Source organism: Marmota flaviventris, chromosome 3 (assembly GCF_047511675.1).
Source record: "Marmota flaviventris isolate mMarFla1 chromosome 3, mMarFla1.hap1, whole genome shotgun sequence".
Lineage (NCBI taxonomy): Eukaryota > Metazoa > Chordata > Mammalia > Rodentia > Sciuridae > Marmota > Marmota flaviventris.
This window is the reverse complement of record NC_092500.1, coordinates 88,418,863-88,442,355: the sequence shown is the minus strand read 5'-3', so window position 1 is coordinate 88,442,355 and position 23,493 is coordinate 88,418,863. Positions and strand designations below refer to the sequence as shown.

At 42.2% G+C, this 23,493-nt stretch overlaps 1 protein-coding gene across 1 annotated transcript in view; it reads right to left on the bottom strand.

The window, feature by feature from the left end:
* The window catches only part of St8sia1 (ST8 alpha-N-acetyl-neuraminide alpha-2,8-sialyltransferase 1), a 127,474-nt gene extending 105,816 nt beyond the window's left edge, over positions 1 to 21,658 (bottom strand). Inside the window, exon 1 of the mRNA XM_027934171.2 lies at positions 21,281 to 21,658. Within this exon, the coding sequence (XP_027789972.1) occupies positions 21,281 to 21,516 (236 nt within the window). The 5' untranslated portion in view covers positions 21,517 to 21,658. The remainder of the gene's footprint in view (positions 1 to 21,280) is intronic.
* Between the last annotated feature and the right edge of the window lie 1,835 nt (positions 21,659 to 23,493).

Genomic DNA, 23,493 nt, shown 5'->3' with positions numbered 1-23,493 from the left:
GAGGATTCTAGCCTGTGCCAAGGGGCCTGGGTAACCACTTGTCCACAAATGTCATCCTATTTCAGTAAAACTAGACAACTAAGCTACATTCCTTCAATCTTCAACAACAACAACAAATATTATTGAAATATACACTTAATTGCACTACCATTGATGAGTTTATGCATAAGCTCCAATTATCAATTTTTATAGTAAGTACTTCAACTTCTCACATGGGTGTGGTTAATATCTGAAATATGCTAAGAATGTCTTATGGAGCCAAGGGCATATTTTGCTGGCAGGAAGGTACCCTAGGGCTATACATCCTGACTAATCGGGTGTCAGATACCTGGCAGCAGCAGATATGCTCTACTTATGCCTTGGTATTTGCAAATTTTGAGACCTCCATTTTTTAAAAAATGCCTGCCTCTTGAAAGAATACTTTGGTTGTATTTGCTTTATGTATGTGTGTGGATAGGTTTGAGTGTGTTGCAAGGCAAGGGGTGCAACTGGAATAAATGCTTTGTAGTTCTTAATGAATTGAGTCCATTTATCTGAGAGCAGTGATAAAGGAAGGGAACAGGATGTCAGAAGGCTGTCTCTCCCATTCATCCAGACCCCTGCAAGCTCAGCCCCATCAGGTGCTCAAGCATCTATGCACAATGGGTCCCAACAGAGGGAACGCTACAGCCTTGGGCCCTTTCCTCCTCCTTGCTCACCAACAGCATCTACTGTAGATCGTTAACCATCAAAGAGCCCTCAGACACAGCTGCACTACATCATCAGAGGGTCAACCAAAACAAGATGAGGAGGCCAGACAGTACATCTCCTAGCACAGGTGTTTAACCAGCTCCTTGATACGCACCATCATGGAGACAGCTGAAACGTCCCTCACCGTAGCCTCTGCAGGGAGCATCATCTAAACACCATTCAACCCAGAGCTGCAAAAGAGCTACCAGGACACAACGAGAATCCCACCAAACAACTGGAAGAAAAATTTAGAGATGGAAATGAAATGATAACTGCTTTGACTGACAGAAGAAAACTCAACCGCGGCCCACATTCCGTAACACAAAGATGAGAACCTACATCCGGTAGAATGTGCCTGTCCACCCAGTTTTGAACAAAAGCACTTGAGTCTCAAACCTCACTGGCTGGGTTTCTTCCTCCTCCTTCATTAACTTTACAAAATCATTTCCTTATTCTGGAGGGTTTTCTGCTGAGTCTCTTTGATCTGTCCACTCTGTGCTCCCCTTATTGCTGTATAGGGTGGGCCCGTGGTAGGAGTGTCTCTTTATTTTTTATTAATTGTTACTTTAATCACACAAATTTATGGGTTACAGTGTGACAATTCAGCATACACATACAGTATTTTATGATCAAATGGGGTATTTGATGTTTCCATCCCCTTAAACACTTTTTAAATTTTTGATTAACATGTAATATTGTACATATTTATGAAGTGCCCTGGTGTTATTTCAATACATGCATACAATGTGTACTGAACAGATCAGGTTAACATTTCCATCTCCTTATGATTACTTTGTGTTTGAAGCTTTCAAGCTTCTCCCTTCTGGTTATTCATAAAATATATAACAGATTATTGTGAACTATAGTCATCCCACTGTGCTATAGAATACCAGAATTTATTATTTCTGTGTTTTGGTACTGATTATCCAACCGCACCCTCTTTACCCTCTCCTCATACCCTTCACAAACTCCAAGATACTACTTTATGTTCAGATGAACTTTCTTATTTATTTGCTTAATTAATTAATTAATTTTGGCATTGGAGATTGAATCCAGGAACACTCTATCACTGAACTTCATCCCCATTCTTTTTTTTTATTAGTTGTTCAAAACATTACAAAGCTCTTGACATATCATATTTCATACATTTGATTCAAGCAGATTATGAACTCCCATTTTTACCCCGTATACAGATTGCAGAATCACATCGCTTACACATCCACTTTTTTACATACTGCCATACTAGTGTCTGTTGTATTCTGCTGCCCTTCCTATCCTCTACTATCCCCCCTCCCCTCCCCTCCCCTCCCCTCCCATCTTCTCTCCCTACCCCATCTACTGTAATTCATTTCTCTCTCTTGTTTTTTTTTCCCCTTTCCCTCACTTCCTCTTATATGTAATTTTGTAAAGGAAGGGTCTCCTTCCTTTACCATGCAATTTCCCTTCTCTCTCTCTTTCCCTCCCCGCTCTCATCCCTGTTTAATGGTGATCTTCTTCTCATGCTCTTCCTCCCTATTCTGTTCTTAGTTGCTCTCCTTATATCAAAGATGACATCCCCATTCTTTTCTAATTTTTATTTTGAGACGGGGATCTCGCCAAATTGCCGAGGCTGGCCTCAAACTTGTGACCCTCCTGCTTCAGCCTTCAAGTCACTGGATTTATAGCTGGGTACATCACTGCACCCAGCTGGATTTTTAAAAATATATCCACATATAAGAGAAACATGTAGCATTTGTCTTTCTGTGTCGTCATTTACTTCACTCAATATGTCCTCTAGTTCCATCCATTTTGCCATAAATGATAGGATATCAGTTTTTTATGGCTGAATGATATTTTGTAATATGTATGTACCACATTGTCTTTATCAATTCATCTGCTGGCAGGCATCTAGGTTGGTTGCATACCTTACTATTGTGATATGTGTAGCATTAAACATGAGCATGCAGGTATCTTTTTGGTACTCTGATTTCATCTCTTCTGTTTACATACCCAGAAGTGGGACAGCTATATCATATGGCAGATCTATTTTTAGGTTTTTGAGGAACCTCCATACTGTTCTCCATAATGGCTGTACTAATTTGCATTCCCACCAACGGTGTATGTGAATTCCCTTTTCTCCATGTCCTCATTAGCATTTCTTAATTTTTTGTCTTTTTTATAATAGCCATTCTAACAGGGTTGAAATATCTCATTGTGCTTTTGATTTGCATTTCTCTGACAGCCAACAAGTGTAAGCACTTTTTCATAAATTTGTTGATCATCTGAATTTCTTCACCTTCCACCAATCTGCCTAACACCACAGCTAGATCATGCCACTAATCACAGTTATCGTGTTCCATCCATGCCCAAGAGCATATATTTCTTGAGCTCCTACTGAGCATCATCCCAATGGCCCAATATTTTCATTTTCCCCACATAACTGTGTTCAAATTAACCATTCATCCCTGACTCTCAACCAGAAACCATTTCCCATGCTTTCTCCCCAGGCCATTACTATTTTTCTGTCAATTCAAATCCACTGTCCCTCAGGAGTACGTTCAGGCCTCTCGTCCACTCCCAAGTACCATTCCTTAATTGTCCGATCATTGACTATGAGGCCAGGGACCAGGTCTGACACTGTCTTTGAATTCTCCATTGAAGCTATTATCATAGTAGAGCCCAATGATAATTGAATCAAAGAAAATGTGCTGGAAAGAATTATGGATGATATCACTTACAAGTAAGAAGTTTTTGTTTTTGTCATTTATTTTCCTGCTCCTTACTCCTTTCCATTCTCACCACCCACCACAGACCCATATCTCACTAACAAAGGACTTGGTTTAGGGCAGCCCATCTTTCTCTGAAGTAAGATTCAGGAGCCTTCCCACTGCTAGACAAAATACAGCAAAATCACACATGCCAATTTTTAAAACCTACAGAAGTTTCCTCTCTCCTGAACACAGCATTGACTTCGCCCCTTGCTTTCCATTCCCCCACAAAAATCTAAACTATTTTCCTTCCTTCCCTCCTGTGCTCCCTCCTAAAATAATGACATTTCCAGAAACTAGATTCATTTGATTTAAGCAACTCACAGTGAGCTGTGTTTCCTGTCAAACTGAGGACCTTATGGTCATAAAGGGCAAGCAGAGAATGCACAGCAGTAGACCATGAAGCAGTGAGCGGAGCATGGACTTGAACAATACCGAAAAGATGAGAGTAGTGAGGGCAAATGAAACAAACACACACACGCAGAGGCAAGGCTGCATGGTGAAAAGTGCTATTCTTTTTTTTTTTTAAGAGAGAGAGAATTTTAATATTATTTTTTAGTTTTCAGCGGACACAACATCCTTGCTTGTATGTGGTGCTGAGGATCGAACCCGGGCCGCACGCATGCCAGGCGAGCGTGCTACCGCTTGAGCCACATCCCCAGCCCCAAAATCTGCTCTTCTTAAAGTCAAGTCCACTGTACCTTGTTTCCATTCACCATATGGGTGTATCTGGGTACTTATTATACCAACTGCAGATTTCCACCACAACTATGGAAACAGGATGCATCGTGGGAGGAAGTTAGGTGACTAGATTCATAGTATCCAGAAACAATATGCAGAGGGGAGGGAAGACTAGAAGCAAGTAATCATCCAAAATCTCTTGGTATGGGCCACATGAGATAGTGCTTAGAAAGTGAACCCTGGGGTCAGAGAATCCTGAATTTGAGCCTGGCTCTGCCACTCACGGTCTCTCTAAGCTTCACTATCCTTCCCATCTTCCCATATCAGTAACTTGCCCAAGGTCACAGAGCTAGAAACTGAAAAAGGGTAAGATTCAACAGAAGAGAGAGAGAAAAAACAGAGGAGAGAAAAATCCAGCATTTAAATTATTAAAGAAATTCTAAACGCATGCCCATTAAAGAATACAAAAGCATAAGAAGTAAATACTAGGAAAAAAAAACTCATTATGACATTCACAAAACTATATAAATATACAAGTTCATATTTGAACAACTCAAGAGGACAAGCTTAAAATCGATACACTAAGAAAAGATACACTAAGGTGGCTGGCAGTAAGTAAAAATGACTTTCCTCTATCTAAATAATAATCACTTGGAAATAATGATGAAAACAAGATACTAGTGGGAAAAACAATGGAAGCATAAAAACAGATGAAATATGTAAGAATAATCTCAATAGTAATGTGTAGGACCTATGGGGCAGGGGAACCTAAATACTTTGCTTAGGGAAATAAAATAAGGATTGCATATTCAAGTAAATGTATCTTATTCATGGACACCGGCTGGGAAAATAGCTGAGTTGGTAGAATGCTTGCCTCACATGCACAAGGCTCTGGGTTCAATCCACAGCATCTCACACAAAAAAAAATAAAAATAATAATAATAAATAAATAAACTAGTGCAATTCAAATTTTAAAATCTCAACAGGAATCATATGAACTTAAAAAACTACCTCAATTATACCTGAATGAAAAATATGGCAAAACAGCAAAGAAAATTCTTACAAAGAAACAGTGACTGGCCCTATCACATATTATAAAGCTAGAGTAGCTGAAACAGTGGGGCTTTGGAATAAGATTAGTGAGAAGAACCTATGGAAGAAAAGCAGACCTTCCAAAATAGACCCACACGCATAGGCTTATCTAGTGTGGACACCTTGGCATTTCAAATGGAGTGGGATTGTTTTTGTTTTTGTAATGAAGAAATGGCAGAAAGCACCAGGTCTCCAATTCACCATATTTCTTTAAAAATTACAGAAAGTTACCAAAAAGTTAAATCATAAAAATACTAGATGAAAATATCTTGGGCTGCAGGCATCAGGACACAAATGTTCAAAAGTTGTGAAAAAAAAACACATGATATCTATTTATCTGATGATTTCCAAACTGTATGTAGAAAAAAATTTAAAACATGAACATAAGCGAAGTCAAAAGGCAAAACACTGGAAAAATATTTTCAATAGACATGACAGATAAGCTCTGCATTACATGTTACATAAGGTATCTACTGACAGGTATGACCTGAGTGGGGAAGGAAACAGTATTGTTAAAAACAATTTGCTACATGATGCTATTTTTATTTAATAAATATGGTTTAGTTTTTACTAGCATAAAACAATAGTAATCATTTAGTAATTGCTATCTGGGGTATCTAACAAATTTACCCAAAATTCAGCACTTAAAACAACCGACACTTAAGTTCTCTTGATTTCAGTGGGTCAAGAGCATTTCAGCTGAATGGGTCCAGCTCAAGTCCTCTCATGGCCCTGCAGTCCGGCTGTCAGCTGGGGCTTCAGTCCTCGAAAGCTGGAAGACACTCTTCCCAGGTCATTGACATGGTTGGCGAGCTCAGTTCCTCACTGGTTGTTGACCACAACCTCAGTTCCACCTGGGCCTTTCCACAGGATGGCTGAGTGTCCTTTCAGCATAACAGAGTGAAAGAGAGAACCCAGCATGAAGCCACAGTCTTGTCAAAACCTAATCTCAGAAGAATTGACATGCCATCACTTCGGCAGTATTCTATTCTCCTATTCTGGAAGTGAGTCACTGCACTCAAAGGGAGAGGATGAAACAAGGGTACGAACACCAAGAGGTAAGAATCATTAGGGGCCATCTCGAGGCTGTGCATCACTGTGCATAATGCACACACGTGCACACACACACACACACACACACTAATGATCTACATCCTTATACGTACAGAAGCTCAAATACAGTAGGACGGCTAAACATTCAGCCCTTGTTTATGCCTGCCTGCTGTCCTGGCATAATTATAGTATTTAACCTCAAGAACCCCAGTTTGAATAATAAGCTATCCTCTGAAAAGGAAAACATCTGGAAGGATACACATCAAAACATCAGCATTGTTTATCTCTAGGAAATAACACGGAGGAGCCTTTTGTGTTGGTTAATATCCTTGCATACAGCTTTAACTTTTACAATAAGAACGCATTGTTTTATTTTTAAAATGCACACTGTATCTCTAGGTTATCTTTCTGAATAACTGAAAAGATTATCACATAGGCTCCATTTCAGAAACAGTGTCTAAAGCCAAGAGAAAAATCCCTGGGGATTTCAGCAATGGAGAGAAATAAAAGAACTTCCTTTTTGGGTAGCACAGAAAAAAAAAAATCTGTACATGATTAGTTGTTCCACTCCAGGTTCTCACAGTGATGCAGGTTTTAGTTCCTCTGACCATAGCATGGTTGATGTCTTTTCTTGGCATCTGTCTCACAGATATAAAGAACAGGTAAGCACATGGGCCAGGATAGCCAGGGAGTTAGGAGAGCAAATGGATCCTAAAGAAAGCCACTGGGATGAATCAGAGATGTGAGGCAGACACAGAAAGGAAAGAGACACCCTCCCCCGCCAAGTGGACTCACTGCTTTCTTTGTAGGACCCTTGAGGAGTGGTTGCTAGAAACAGCCCTGACATTAACAACAGTGAAACAGAAGGAAGTGCTAACTCCCTTTCATAGTCTGAAACTTTATCATTTGAGATTTATTCCTTTGTGTTAAGATGTTGCACTGGAGCTGGGAGCAATAGTGCATGCCTATAATCCCAGCAGGAGACTGAGGCAGGAGGCTCACAAGTTCAAGGCCAGCCTCAGCAACTTATTGAGGTCCTAAGCAACTCAGCACAACCTGTCTCAAAATCAAAAAGGGCTGCGGATATAGTTCAATAGTAAAGCATCCTGGGTTCAAGCCCAGTCCTCTCAACCAACACACACACAAAGACTTTGACTGAACATCTAAATGCAAATACTTGGTCTAGGATGGAAAGGTAGTTTGTGCACTCTAAAGCCAGACAGACCGTTTACTAACAAAGTAACCCTCAGCAAGGTCCTGAAGTTCTTTGTGCTTCTGTTTCCCCCACCAATGAAAGGATCATCTTATAGGGCTGCTATGATGATGTTAGCACCAATAAAGGTACTTAAAAGATGAGCTAAACACCTAGTAAGCATGCATTATATGCTAGCTCCTAGCATCACTGACCATCTAAATGGCCATAGGCAAATAATTATAGCCTGTTTCTTTGTAAAATAAGGACAATAACATCCTTTCCATTTTTTTTATGTTTGCTAAATGATAACACCACATAGAGTTCTTAAAACAGTACATGGCATATGGCAGACACAAAGTAATAACAACTATATCACTAAAAATATCACAGTGTTAAAAAATGAGCTGATCTTAAAGTGTAGGGTTAGACTGACTGATAACTGTGCATGAAAACATCTAGCATGGTGCTTGCACATAATTGGTGCTCAGTAAATGTTAATTAAATCTGAACTTAATTTACCGTGTCAAATCTCCATTTTAAAAGTTAAAAGAGAATTTTTGGATCATAAGTTTTCAATCTTCAAACCTGATACACTAGGAGCAATCTTTTGGCTTCTTTATTGTTTCTATCCTTGTGTAACAGGATTTTCAGTGGGATTTTATGCTGGAATTATGACTTCAGTCCAAAGCTGAAGATGTGCTGCTAGGGACCACCATAGGAGTTAAAAGAGCTGCTAACTATGTGGCCAGCCCCTCGGCAGGGCTTGTGAAGGGAACTCATGAGCAGCCCAGTCCCACCGCCTCCACTACCCTCAGCCCTGAGCAACAGGAAGGAATGACCGCAAGCAAGAGGAACTGTCTGAGGAGTGGAGAGGACCCCAGAGAATCAACATTGGGGGTGTGTGACTACAGGGACATCATGCCCCAGCTGGCTAGGAGATGTGTGGTCTGCTCCCAAGCTTCCTGAGTAAGAAGAAAAGGAAACAGGAAGGAATTAGCAGTAAGAGACAGACTATAAATGGTGAGAAAACAGTACAAGACATTCATGGTAAGCCCCCTAAACAGGGGGCCAGGGCTCAGACATCTTGTTTGTAATGGGAAACCTTGTCCTCCTACTTGAGATGAAACTGAACTTGAGCATTTCCTATTCCTGGAGCCTATAGGGATCTTTAAGAAACAGTGCACAATGACTGAGCTTTGAGAGGGAACAGAACTTTATCCAGGGGGTAACTGTAATAAATCTTTCCCCTTTTATATGGAGTTACTGAAAGCACATGAAAGAGAATACAAAAAGAAAAAGGGAAATGGAGGGAGACCTCATGGGCCAGCAATGCTCTATTCAGCACTGGAGGGGCACATCTTCGATGGCAAAATGGCAGCAGGCTACCACAAGCATCTAGCTTTTATATGGCCTTAGAGCCAGGTCATGGAGGTGCTAGTTACTTTCAGAGGGCCCTCTTGGCAGGCAGGACCAGGTAATGGAAGTTCAGGGTGCTGCGGGAGCACAGGTGGGAATCCTTCAATTACAATCAAGGATCCATTATGAGGTCCATATATACAAGTATCCTATCTCTTGAAGTTCAGAAAACCACCCAATTTCAGGGCTGGTCACCTCTTTACTAGTTTTCTAAGAGGTGCCAAACCAGAGAACCAATCCCCCATTCTCAAACCGAAGCACTGCAAGGAAAGACTGGGAGAAAAGATCAGCCATGGAATGCCATGTTTTTATGGTGAGGCTCTGGCCTTTCCATGCCTATGGAAAGGGAGGCAAGGGCTTTCCTTCCCCAAGAAGACCACCAGCCAAGTGAAGGGGGCAGCGGGTCAGAGTTGACCTGAAAGCTGCAATCCCCAGCCATGAATATGCACCTCCTCCTTGTGCAGTCTGAAGCCACAGCTCCCAGAAGGGGACAGAATGTGGCTCCACAGCAGAGAACACCCTTCCTACCTTCACTGCAAACCCTGAAAAGACTCCAGGGAGCCTGAGCAGGAACAGGTGGAAGACACAAGAGGCTCCACTGAGCTTTCAAACAACACAACTGAGCCAAGTACCAGAATGGAGCTGTCCCAATAATCAAGATGGATAAAATTAATAAAATCTGGCCAGGTTGTTGAGAGATCCGTTAGGACCAGCTAGTGGGGAATGGGGGCCAGGAGGTAGATCTGAGGTGGCATAGTTAGAGCAGTTATAAGGAAGAAATAAAATGACCTGCTCTTTTTATCCCTAACTAACACTCATTTCAGAACTTTCACAGTCTTAGCCAGCCCTCCCCTTCCTTTCCTTTATTACTGCCAGGGTGGCTGGTCAGATTGAGAAGAGTTGCTTACAAAGTGTGCAATCCTATCCAAGCCAGTCTGCCACTAAGGCGCTTTGATTCTACCAGTAATTGAGCTTTGCTTTCCCCCATGGGCTCATGTATCTTCCAGCAATGTTTTAAAGTGCTTTCTCTCTCTAACATTTCACATGTTGTGTAGGTTAGCAAGAGTCAGAAGACATTAGACCACTAACTGGGATACTTAATCCAGACCACTAAAACAGACCTCCTGCCTCACAATCTTGATTCAGGCTTAACATGGAATGGGCCAGAGGAGACACTTGGGCCCTTTCTGGACTGTACCAAATACACACATAAATGGCTAAATTCCAAAAGTGAACATAATCCTGTGTTTGTTTTTTCTTCCGTGAAAAAAAGGTGAGAACCAGGCACAGTGGCACAGTCTATCATCGTCCAATGACAATGGGAGTTTGAGGCAGGAGGATCGCAAGTTCAAGGCCAGTCTTAGTGTCTTGTTTTATTAAAAACTTATTTGTTAAAAAAATAAAAAGGGGCTGGGGATATAGCTCAATTGGTAGAATGCTTGCCTCACATGCACAAGGCCCTGGGTTCAATTCCCAGCACCACAAAAAAATAAAAAGGATTGAGGATGGAGCCCTGTGATAGAGTGACCCTGGGTCCAATCCCCAGTACCACAAAAACAAACAACAACAACAAAAATATCTGAGAGACTGGAGAACATTGCTGCTCCTCTGTAACATGCGCTGGGTACTTGCATGTTCCATGGGGACAAGGCCCCTCCTGGCTGAACACTATACTCTCAGCAAGTAGCACAGTATTCTGCACATAGAAAGCACTGAATACATATTTGCTGAACAAAAGATTGAAGGAAGGGGTGAATCTGTAAATTGGCAGTGAGTTTTACATAGCCTTAACATTAGGCAATAAACAAACAGGACAATCCCTAGAAGTATTAAGCTGTCTGCTGGGCTTTTGGACAATCTCATTTTCATTCATGCAACAAATATTTATTAGACACTTAGTAAGACTCCTGTATTCAGTTAACTTATCACTATGACAAACACCCAAGAAAAACAACCTAGGGACCGAACAATAGTCCGTACTAGAGGGAGAAAGACTGATTTGGGCTCATGGTTTCAGTCTACGGTTGACTGGTTGAATGGCTTTGGACTTGCAGAAGGCAGAATATGACGGCAGAAGAGGGTGCAGAGGAGATGCTCAGCTCATGGCAGTCAGGAAAGTGGGGAGGACAGAAAATACCGTCTTCCTGGCCTTGCCCCAGTAACCTCAACTAGGCTCCGCCTCCTGCAGTGTCTTCTATCTCCCAACAATCCATTCCAATTAATTTTTTTTAGTTGTTGGTGGATGTTTATTGAATTTATTTACTTTTTATGTGGTGCTGAGAATCAAACCCAGTGCCTCATACATGCTAGGCAAGTGCTCTACCACTGAGCTACAACCCAGCCCCCCATTCCAATTACTAATCCATCAAATGGATTAATCCACTGATGAGGTCAGAGTCTTCATGATCCTGTCAACATTACCTAAAAGCCCCACCTCTGAATACTGCTGCCTTGGAGACTGACCGCTCACTTCAGCACATGAGAATTTGAGGAACACTTCACATCCAAACCATAACAACTGTGATCAGAAACATATATGAGACTCAATTTCTGGTCCCCAAACACCAGAGACACAAAGTAGATAGTCATTTCATACAGGTGCAGAAGAGCAGGTCACAGGATAGTGATGGTGGAGGCCAATGGCATCACAATCACCAATACACGACCTCCAAATGCTGACCCAATTAGACATCATCATGAGATTTTTGTCCTTTTATCCCACCTGCATCCTCCGCCAGGTAGACAGGATCTGTTCCCGATTCATGCTTAAGACCTCTAATCAATAGGAGAATGACAACAAAAATCACAGAGTCACCAAACACAATGCTTCTGCTTCAAGACATTTTTCTCTTCCTTGAAATCTCAACCTTATGATAAAGTAAAAGTTCATTTTCCTCTTCAAATAGTTTTATTTAATTGCTTAAACCCTATAAAAATGATGGAAGTGGTATTTTTAAGGCATTGCTTTTTAAATGTTGATGGAACCATGCTAACCATCAGCAGCACCGTAATAAAGAGGACAACCATGAAGGGTGCAGAGATGCGAGCTGCTGCCCTACCTGAGTTCCTATGGCATGTCTCCACAAAGTTCTGCAAAGGGACTCTGCCACAGAGCTCCTCCAGTCATGGGAACCTTTCTCAGCTGCCTTGACTTCTTGAAAATTCATCCAGGGGGAATTTCATCATTTAATGTTAGTAATCATTGTGTATTTGCATTTATGCAATCACTATCCATTCCTTTGAAAGGGGAAAAATCCCAAATCCAGCCTTAGCCAAACTCTGGGATTTTCTAAGAACAACAAAAGCCAATTATAAGAATTGATGGTTCAATGAAAACAAAACTGTCAAGAAACTAGTTATAAAAATTAATACTAAGAAAATAAACAGGTGAGTGTTCAAGATACACACAAAGGAATGTTCATCACATCATTATTTATAAAAGTGAGAAAATATGATAATATAAATATCCAAAAACAGTGATTAAAATTTCATCAATCCTCACAATAGATAATCTTACAGCCATTAAAAAGGGATGCTATAATGAATATGTAACAACAAATCCCACCATTATGTTCAACGATAATGGACCCATAAGAAATATGCCGGGGGTGGGGAGTGATTATGTAGATCTACAGATACTATTACTAAAAAAAAGTAATGTACTATCAAATTCATAATAGTTTTGTTTTATTTACACACACAGAGGGCATTGAATGTCTGCAAAATCATACTAAAATATTAGTGACATTTGTTAAGTATCAATTACCTTTAAAAAAAAAAGTGTTGCTTTTACCCCTGAAATGCCTGTTATGAGATGCCCATTATGAAAAAGCAGACCTCTTTAAAGGGTCTTTTTATTTTTCTACACTCAGCTATTCACCAGTTACATGGAGGTATCTTTAAGGGAAAAAAAAAATAATATGCAAATTTGTCAGTAGCATGAATAATCTTTTTAAGAAAGTAATTTGTTCCATATGGTATCATGTTGCAAAAAAACCTCGCAATAATTATTTTCCAAAATAAAAATCAGAAAGCTATTTTATCACAATTAAAAATTACATGAGAAAATGCTAGCAAGGTAATTTTGAGTGAATAAAATAGAATAAAGCTATATGTCCAAAAGACACACAACGTAGTAACATACACACATGCAAACTAATACACACAAGGGACAGTGTTTACAACGAGCACTTCTGTTGGGATTATGGGAGTTCCCTCTCCTTTTTTTTACTGCATTTTAAAATTTTCCATTGTAAATAGGTATTATCCCCCAACCAGACAAGTCATGCTATAAAATTTTTAAATGAACATTGGGGCATAAAATCATGTATATATTTATTATGTCAATAATTGAAATGAGCGCTTTTGTTTATAGGACCCTATTAGGAGCACCTGGAATCTCTAGCAGTGTGTTCTGTCACTAAAACCCTGAAAAATGGGCGATGGGTGGCTCTGAATCATTTCAGCTTCCTTCTGGCACCTAATTAAAAGAGTGACAGCCCTTATGGTCCTCTCATGCAATGCCACAGCTAGAAGACAGTTCAACAGAAAGGGAAAACAATCCATTGCTCCAAAAGTAGTTAATTATCCAAAACAGACAAACTCTAACCCTCGGAACCCCACATTACTCAGTTTCTGATTGATTTAACTCATGTCGCTGGAATAGACTGGATTTTATAAAGTCGGGGACCCTGTCTCATATCACTATGTCTCCAGCACCTGCTGGAGAGTGAGCGTTCAGGAAACGTGGCTGAATGAGTGCATGGCCAGGTGGTCCCCAGGCTCGGTTCTCTTCCTTAAAATCCTGCAGGACACATTCCAGCACCCTTGGTACTGATGCTGTGGAAGAGGAGGGCATGTCATGAGGTCATGTTTCATTTTCAGAGATGCTTTTAATGACAGTACAATTATAGCACAGAATGTTTCCCAAGACATGGCTTTTCTCCTCATTATGGCTTAATAATTAGCAATTAGTCAGACCTAATCCTCCCAAAGTAACTATTGATACTCACAACTAAGGCTCAGAAAGGCCAAAATATTGTTCAAGGTCACCAAGTTTATATATGACAGAAGTAGGATCAGAACCTGATTCTCAGGGGCCCCCAAATCCAGTGCCTTTCCAGGTAGGAATAAGCTCCCTGTCATCTCACCCAGCCAGATGAGGATGGCTCTAGCTTTGATGTTATTGTAATCACAAACCCATGAAGTGAGTTAGCATATACCTTTGCTTTGTCATTTTTCAGGTGACAAAGCAAAGGTACAGAGAGGTTAAGCAACTTGCCCATTGTCACACAGCTCCCAATAGAGTCAACTTATAATGAAAATCTACAAATTATTGTATTTTACTAAAAACCTATCAACTCGATTATAAGAGACAATGTTAATGATATATAGTCAGCATTACTTCCATGATGATTCACAACCTTGTCAAAAGATAAACAGGCCACATACTCTAAACTAACATAAATAATTATTCAATTGATCTAACCATTTTCCTAAAACACTCCTCTCTTAAATGAAGACTAATAGGCTCTCAAGTTCAAAAAAAAAAAAAAGCCCACTGCAATATTTCACTGGAATATTGATTGTATGGTACAAACCAAAGGTATTTTAACAAACCCCATGTACAAGTCAAAAGACAAAGTAAAAGTGAATCTAAATATTTAGGAATTATAATCAAAGCAGAAACAGACAAAATATGTTTCTATCCTCCTCTCTGGACAAATATAACTGCATGATAATCTGAAATGCCAGGTTCAAATTTAGACCTCTCAAACTTGGCAAATCTGGTTCTGGAACCTGGGGGACACAGAAGAGCCCTATCTTCACATGTGGACCCCACACCCTATATCCAGATTCCCTGCACAGCCTCTCCTCCTTTGGAGAACATCCCTTGGCCATTCCTTGGATGGAAGATTGCACTCCAGAGGGGCAAGCCACCCTCAGAGGGAAGGACAGGAAATGCCCCCACAGAGGCAGGCAGGTTGTAGAAGTGGGCTTAAGTCATTTAGGAAGGTAATTCCAGTGTCCAGAAAGGCCTCATTGATACCACTGAAAAGTGCTGAGACTCAGGAAGAGCTAAGAGAGCCCCCAAAAGTATAAGGCACAGAGCTTGAAGTATGTTTGCCAAGGCTTAAGGACAGGACCCTGACAGAAACACCTGTCACATAAACTTTCAATGGAGGCAGCTGTTCAGAGCTAATATCCTAAAATTCATCCCTTCATGACCCTTCCCTAACCAAGACCTTATACCGGGCACAGTTCATTCACTGCTCTTCTGGGAGGGGGCAATTCCTACACAGACACCTTCTATCTCTGGTCAAAGCACTTACAGTGCGTAGTTTTCAAACGCAGCTATGAACTGCATGTATTGTCAGGGTTTTTAAGTCCTGTCAACTGGATGGGTTTTGTTACTCTAGATCAGTGACTCTAGACCAGGGGCAGTTCTGACCCCCGAGGGAAATTATACTAGGTCTGAAGACCTATCAGGAAGGCTCATTTAGTGGACAGAAGCCATGGATTCTATAACGCACAAGAACATTCTTTACATACAGGACAGCTTTCCACAACCAAGACTCTCCAGCTCAGAAGGACAGAAGCATTGGGATGAGGAAACTGCTGAAGAGGAATGGCTCTTTTCCTCCTCTGGTGTCTCATACTGCCACGCACAGTGCTGGATACACAGCAGGGTCTCCTTACATATCTGCTCACTGACCATCTGGTTCCATGCCTTTCTAGAACTTTCATTCATGTGATAGCTAAACTAAGTGTGCCAGGAACCATGAGAGGCTACAGAGGTGCACAAATGAATGAGCTGCAGTCCCTGTGGTAGCAGAAGCTGGCATACAATTTAGCAGGAAGAGACAAATAAACCAATACTTTAAACCCAGCATGAAATAAAGCACCTGCCACTACTAGAGATTTGGATATTTTTCTGTTTGTTGTCTGACTCTTCTCATTATCCTATAAATTCCAACCACGCAAGAATTTTGTTACGTTCACTACCACAGTCCCAGAATCCTCTCCAGTAATAGCGGTAGACACACCGTTGTTGTAATTCTGCATAAAAGCAAGAAATGCAATAATATGTACATGGCATAAATAAACTGAAGAGGAGCTTCTAGGTAGGGAGGAGAGTTCGCATGGATAGAGTACTAAGCGTATGCTGGAAACAGCTCTAAGCATTCTTGAACATGTTACCTATCTTATTCTTGTAGCAATCCTACAAGAAGCCACCCTTCTTGAGGAAATGGACGCTGAAAGCCAACTTGCTCAAGAGCCCAACAAGTGGTAGAATAAAGATCTGAGGACACCTAACCTTGGGCCTTTGCTCTTATCCACCATGATGCGCTGTCAAGAGATGAGCAGAAACTAGCCAGGGGAAGGGCAGGAAAAAGTGGCCTCGGAGTAAAGGAATTCCAGGAAGAGGAAATGAGCAAAATCAAGACAGTCTGGCCTATTTCAGGAACTATAATGAGTCTGATATTACTAAAGTATAAAAAGGAAAAGTGATGAAAGATGATGTTGGAGGAAAAGAAATGAGGGCAAGATCATATATGATACGTGCAACAATGTGTCATCTACCCAAGATTATCAGGGAGCAAATATGAGGTTTAAATTGAATAGCTCCAGGCTGGAAACCCAACTCCATCATTTGGTTTATGGATCTCTGAACTTCCACATCCTCATTTATAACAAGGAACGTACCATAAACCTACATCAGAGAACTGCTCTGGGGACAGAAGAAAACATATTTAAGTGATAGAAGTGGGCCTGACACACTTTATGTCCTATAAATGTCATGGATAGATTTGTGCTATTATGATCATTGGTAAAGTTTTTTCCACATTTCTAAATATGCCACATAATCATAGCTAATTTTCTTAAACATCAAAGCTTCTTAAATTGTTGTTTTCCTAATCTATTGTTTCAAAGTAAACTCCACAAATCTCTAACTTAGAAACACCAAATTTACAGTTCACATACACGAAAGTTGCACCTACCTCGCACCTACCTCTCACCCCATCTGCCCCTAATGCCCTTCTGTTGCCACCAGGGCAGCTGTGACAACATCTGAAGCTTTTAACATCCATGGATTGAAAAGTAGGGAAAGAAAAGAAGCCATGTGAAGACGGAACAGCTTATAGCAGTATTTTGTTGAGAATTTGGACACAGTTACCACCCATTGAGTTAACAAAATTTTTTTAAAAAATCACTTTCCTGAATTATCCCTAATTCCCTGTCCCCAGATCTACTGGTAACAGTAATGTGCTGTTCCTGCTGACAGCTGACAGTCAGTACCCGCTGAATAGTTGAATGTTAGTCCATTTCTCATCAGCCATCACTTAAATACATTCAGAGACTGGGACCTGGACCTGGCTTCTTCTTACCTCCCAACCTTTCTACCAAGGTTTCCATGGGTGACCTGATAACTTTCCACACAGGTAATGTGCCAGCATTTCCAAACCTCTCTGCCTTCACCCTTGCTGTTCTCTCTGCCTGGAACACCCTTTCACCCTCACCTCTTAACACTATCCTTATAAGGCTTAGGATAAACACCACCTCCTCTCTGAACTCTCAGTTCCCTTCCCTGGAGAATTAAATGGCATGTTCTACGAACTTGCCCAGCACTTGGCTCACATTTCTATGGCTACAGTGGCCCTGTATCACACAGAGATGCAACAAGTACCACTCTAGGTGCTTTCTGTATGCTTTCAAGTGGCTTTATTACAAACCCCACTTTGTAAATGGAAAATCCACACTCTGAGAGTTGAACTCACCAATGATCATATAACTAGAAAGGGACACGACCAGAAATCCAACCATGATCTAACAGTTCTCTAAGTATTTCACTCTGCCATGCTGCCTTTCTTTGATGGCCTATTTCCACTTGATTAAATATATAACTAATATATAATCCCAATATGGGATTATAGTAAATCTCATTGGACTATTGTAAATCCTTTGGTGGCAGAGACTAGGGCATGTCTATCTTTGTAAATGTGGATAATACCCGTTTATGCAAAGTTCTTGTGGAGATTAAATGTGACAATACATATAAGCACTTACAGTGCCAGACAGATAGTAAGTCCTAAACAATTTGTGGCTTTCACTGTTGCCATTGTTGTTGCCATGTCTGATGCCAAAAATAAAGCCTTGCAAATATACTCAAGCTGAGGTTCCTCTCTGAGGAGGAGAAATGGGTAAAGGTTTAATGGGATAAGCAAACGGTGCTTTGATTTGGCATTTCCCACACTACTTGACTACTCGATCTGAAGCAACAAGAGATATGAAAGCTTTGCTTTAGAGTTAACTGATGCCTTAATCTTTCTATCACTATGTGAATACTAGGCAAACTTCCTATCTAGTTCCAAACCCTTGCAGCTTTGTGACTTTCTTACTGCCATTTCTTATGCAGTCTGCTAGGTTCTCATCTGAAAAGTCAATACATAGGTTCTGGGCTAGAAGAAGAAGAAAATCACAGATTTAAATGGAAGTACAAATGGCAAAATGAAATCTGAAGGGGATAGGGTGTAGTTCAAGGGCAGAGCACTTGTCTAGCATGTATGAGACCCTGGGACTGATCCCCAGCATTGCAAAAAAAATTATAAATTTAAATCTGAAATCCTGGCAAAAACACTCTTTTGTCTTCATAACATTAAGAAATACTTCAACTCCCCATGCGTGTTTGTTTGTTTTTGTCGATCAGCCCCTAGTTAGACCGAAGCTCACTTAGTGGGGGCAGTCTTCCATCCATACACTCCTATCCTCCCTGCCTAACACATATATAGCATGATCTGATCACTTAAACTGATCGATAACTGAAGTATTTCTGTGTGTGTGTGTTTGCATCCACACACCTATATATGTGTACATACACATGACATCATTGCACAATTTATAAATAAATGTTCATCTATCTCCACACATACACATTGTATAATTGTTTACATATATTTCTATTTGTGCAGATATTTCAAACTAGAGAAAGATATTCATTTGCCAAAGTTATACCTTAATATAATAAATGCTTCTGGCTGACCTGTGTGATACTTAATAGACATATACTACAACCCATATGCTAGTATTTCAGCTGTTTAAAAGAATGAATCTCAATAAGTATTCAAAGTAAAACAAATATGAAACTTATCTCTCAAAACTCCTATCTCTGTTAATTAAGTGATGTGACTAGGTAGGGTAGGTATGGACATATATTGTTTCTCTATAAATTCGACAGGCAAAATATTCCAAATTCTTATGAAAACGCCAGATGTCCTTATTTAGGTTGTAACATACACTGGAAATTTTAATGATTATTAAGACAAACATTTTCTGGGTACAATGTACTGGATACTTGGCATCAACTGTTTTTTTTTTTAAACCTTATGACAACCCTGCAAGGCAGATGTCATTATCCCTATTTTATAGACAACAAAGCTAAGACTCAAAGAGAGGGTAACTTGCCAAAGATATTCTGCATTTTATCATGTCCTGGCACAGGCAATGTACAAATTCAGGATTCTAACCTGAAGCTCAGATTCTTTCCAATAGGCAATAGTGTCTCTTTCATAGTTTTACAGACACTAATTTTGAGAGATGTGTTTTTAGGTAGTTTTTATAGTGTTGAATTTTAATAAGTAATTCTCCGCATCTAGAAACCAGACTAAATGACGAACACTGAAGATTACTCCAGGCTAAAGACAGCAAGGATCAAATGTGTCTCAGCAACCATCAGTCTGTATTTATCAGAATAGAAAGCCTTTTCCACTTAATTGTGTCCTCTAAAAAGAGTCTATTCTCGAACAGAGCTTCATTATTTCTCCTTCTATATATAAAGAAAATGGGCCCTTTCATTGCAAACCAATGGGAAGTTCTTAACTCATTTCTGTATATTACTTGGAATAAAGTGCTTCCTGTCTTCAGAGAAAAGAATTGCTAGGTGCTATGCCTTTTGCCTGCTTCTCAGTCCAACAATCAATATTGTGAAGGCGAGAGAAAATTAACCCTGATGTACTTTTAAGGAGAGTGGGGTTATTTTTTAAAACTGAATGATGGTAAAGTTACAAAGGGAAAGGAGTCTTCCTTCCCATTTAAGGAAAACTCAGCTGCCTTCCTCTGGAAGAAATGGCTATATCATCTCTCTGACCTTTCCAGGAGCAGGCCTGAGACAGAGAGAAACCATATATTGTAAAAGTTTTTTTTAAAATGTATAGACGCTTCTGGACATTTGTCAGTAATGCAGTGAAAAATGTTTACATTGGCTCTCACCTGGCTAGAACCATCCTCTGAAGAGCAGAGGAAAGCCCTCCTCACTCAGACCCGCACAATCATAAGAGCCAACTTCAGCATCTTCAGCCCTAGGGACTGAAGGGGAAAGGGACCCCTCCCAGTGATTGAAGCAGTTTGTTCCCTCTGCTGGGGAAGACAGAAGCAGGCAGCTCTGTCTTTTCTTTCATCTAGCTAGCTACATTATTCCTGCTGCCAGGAACTTATTTTCAGAGCCTTACACTAAAATTCCCCCAAAGGAGGGGAAACTACTAGGCACACAGAGTGCTGATTTCCAACCTGGTTTGGTCTTTTGTTTTCTGATTTCAAGTCCCTATCTAAAGTACATCTCCCATCTTCCAGAAGTATCCACATGTCTAAGCCAAGAAAAGGAGCTGGGAGCTTTGAAGCTTTAAAGTGCTGAAAATTTCAGCACTCACTCTTCAAAGATAATGACCTTGGGTAACTCATCCTTCCAAAGAATCAGTTTGTGGTCTCCATAAGAGGTGAAAATATCCGTTATTTAGAAAGTTGTTGAGATTTCAACATAACAATTGCACAGTTCTGGCTCTTAGTAGGAGGTCAGCAAGTGCTCTGTATTTGCCCTGGGTACACTGCGCAAAGAAAGGGGAACCTAGTGGGTGTCCATGTTTTCACTGTCCAAGGTTTGCCCATCACTCTGCATTGATTTATGCCACGAATTGCTCACCTAACCTTGGGAAGACACTTCTTACCTGCTTCTAGTTCGCTTTAGCTTCAAATATCTTCAGAGCCCAAGAAATAAATTCTTATTAAGTACAAAGGACTAAGTTATCCTAGGTCGTCCTTCCCACCAGTTATGGGCAATTGTTACAACTCAGTCTTGGGAAGAAATGAGTATAGTCTTTACATAGGCAAAGCAGGTGTCTGTACCTCTCTTGGGGTAAGGGGTGGGAAATAGACCCTACCTAGTCTCCAAGTCGGGAACAGCACAAAGGGGATTGGAACAAGAAAGCCTGGATGAAAGGGAAGCCTCTGCCAGACGGTCCTTGTCGGGGACCCTGTCCTCAGCGCACCGGGAGGAAAGGACGCTAGAGGGGAGGAGCCCCAAGGGCAGGAGTACCTGAAGACTCTGGCTGCTGTCTGGTTCCTCCTCCACGCTGTGCCCTGTTGCAGCACCCCCTGCACGATCTCCTTTTCGTTGGGCAGCCGGTAGACTGGGAAGATGTAGAGCCAACAGAGGACCACAACGCAGAGGGCACTGGCTCCCACCGGCAGCCGGGTACGCGGGAACTTCCACGCCAGTATGGCCATGGCCCCTCTGGATGTGTGTCGCCGGGCCTGCCCGCAGGGGTTCATCGCAGCCCCGGCGTCCCAAGGATGGGGGCCGGAGCCTCAGTATAACGTTAGGCACAGTGGCAGCGGAGGGTGCCCCCACCGCCGGCCCCCCATGCACACACACCTTTTGCTTTCTTGCTTGCACAGGCACGCACACTGCTTCGGCCCCCACGGCCCCAAAGGTCAGCACAAGGATTTCTGATAATGCAACTTTTTCCAGTATTTCTTTCTACGGGAAGTGGCCGGCAGATAAGTCACGAGCTACAGTCATGGTCGTTCCCCGCAGAAGGCGGGCGCTGGGGGTCTCCAAGAACCGAGAGAGCGGCGGCAGCGAGTCGCTCCTACCAGTTCTATAGCATCACAGTAGCCCTACGCGAGGGTCCGAGAAAAGGCGCGGCTGGCTCTCAGACATTTGGCTCGCAGCGGCGTCCCCTTCTGAGAGATGCTCCTTCGCCCTTCGCCGCCTCTCCCCGCCTCCTGCGCTGCTGCGCCGCCAGGCACCCCCCCAGACGCGCTCTCCGCGCCGCGCCAAGTCCTTGGAAATTTCCACCTCGGCCCGGGACCGCTATCCTGCCCCTGGCTTCTCGGCCTCACCCGCCAGGACCCTCGCTCCCCACCCCTCCCGGAGAAGAAAAGAACTCGGTCTCATCAGTTAATTCAGCCGCGCGCCGCAGCCTTCCGCTGCGCCCCGGACTTCGCAGACAAACGCCCCGGGATTGGTGGAAATCAAGGTCTCCCCCGCCCTCCCCCACCCGCAAAATTGCCTCCTTCGACCAGTTCAGATCCGCGAAGCTCGCCCAGCGCGCGCACCCTTCTCTCTTGCCCTTGTTCTCTGGAGATAGAGGCAGACAATAAAAACAGCAGCTCCCTTAAAAATACATATATATTCCCCGAGTGTGGCAGAAACTGGCTGACATTCCCAGCCCTTCGATGCGCGGCTAGTGGGTCGGGGCTGCTGCTGTCACCCTTCTGTAAGTGGTTGGTTATTGACCCGCAGCGAGTGGCGCGGAAGCCAGAGGAGATTTATTCCTTCCTGGGCCCCTAACCCCATTAACCGGTCCCGTAGCCGCAGATCTAGCAGACATCCCAATTTCCGTGCGCGCTTGCGCGCGGGGACACACACACACACACACACACACGAAGACACACTCCCCACTCCCGATGCTCACGGGCGCGAGCGAGCGCGCGCATATGGAGGTGCGTGCACACCCGGTGCTCGCCTCGGCCCTGCAGGGAAAGACATTGCTGCATCCAGATAAGCAGGCGGCTCGTGCCCTCGCACGCAGACCTCGGACGTGAAATGCCTCGGAGGAGGGTTCCCTTCCTCGGTCTTGTAGATTAAAGGACTGTTTATTCTTAGCAGTGCTTCTCGCTCCCCGAATAAGCTTCACGGCTCCCTAGACCTTGGAAGAGTGCCTCTCGCCTGGACCTGCCTAGCCCAGAGAGCCAGTATTGGCCATTTCTGCTCTTCGGAACCGCAAACACATATCTCGGGTACCTCCTAGCGGTTGCCTATTCTATTTGCTTAAGCATCTTGTCAAGCATAAAATGTGCAAGGACAAAGAAGAAACTCTGCAGCCAGCGCACCCGGTCAGCTTAGTCATCGCGAAACCAAAATGCAAGGCCGTATTCCATTTGCTGAGCTGATGAAGCTCCAGTGCCTGGGACAGCCTACACTGACTGCTAGGCGGCCTGGGCTCTTTTTCTAGCATCTTTCTCAACCAAGAGGTGGAACTTGAGAACTTGGTGCAAAGTTATTTACCAAACACGAAGTAGGATACCAAATGACTGTCGTGTCATTCCCTCAACACTACTGTGCTCTCTTAAGACAATGACCCACTGCCCTCCATTGGCAAGCATGTCCCAGAAATCTCTCTCCTACGTAGGTCAATCCATAGTCACAAGAGAAATCTTGAAATCCCAAAGCTACATCTTACCACAGTGGAGCTTAAGAGATTCTTTCAAATGAAGATCACCTCAAGTCCTACAAAGTAACCA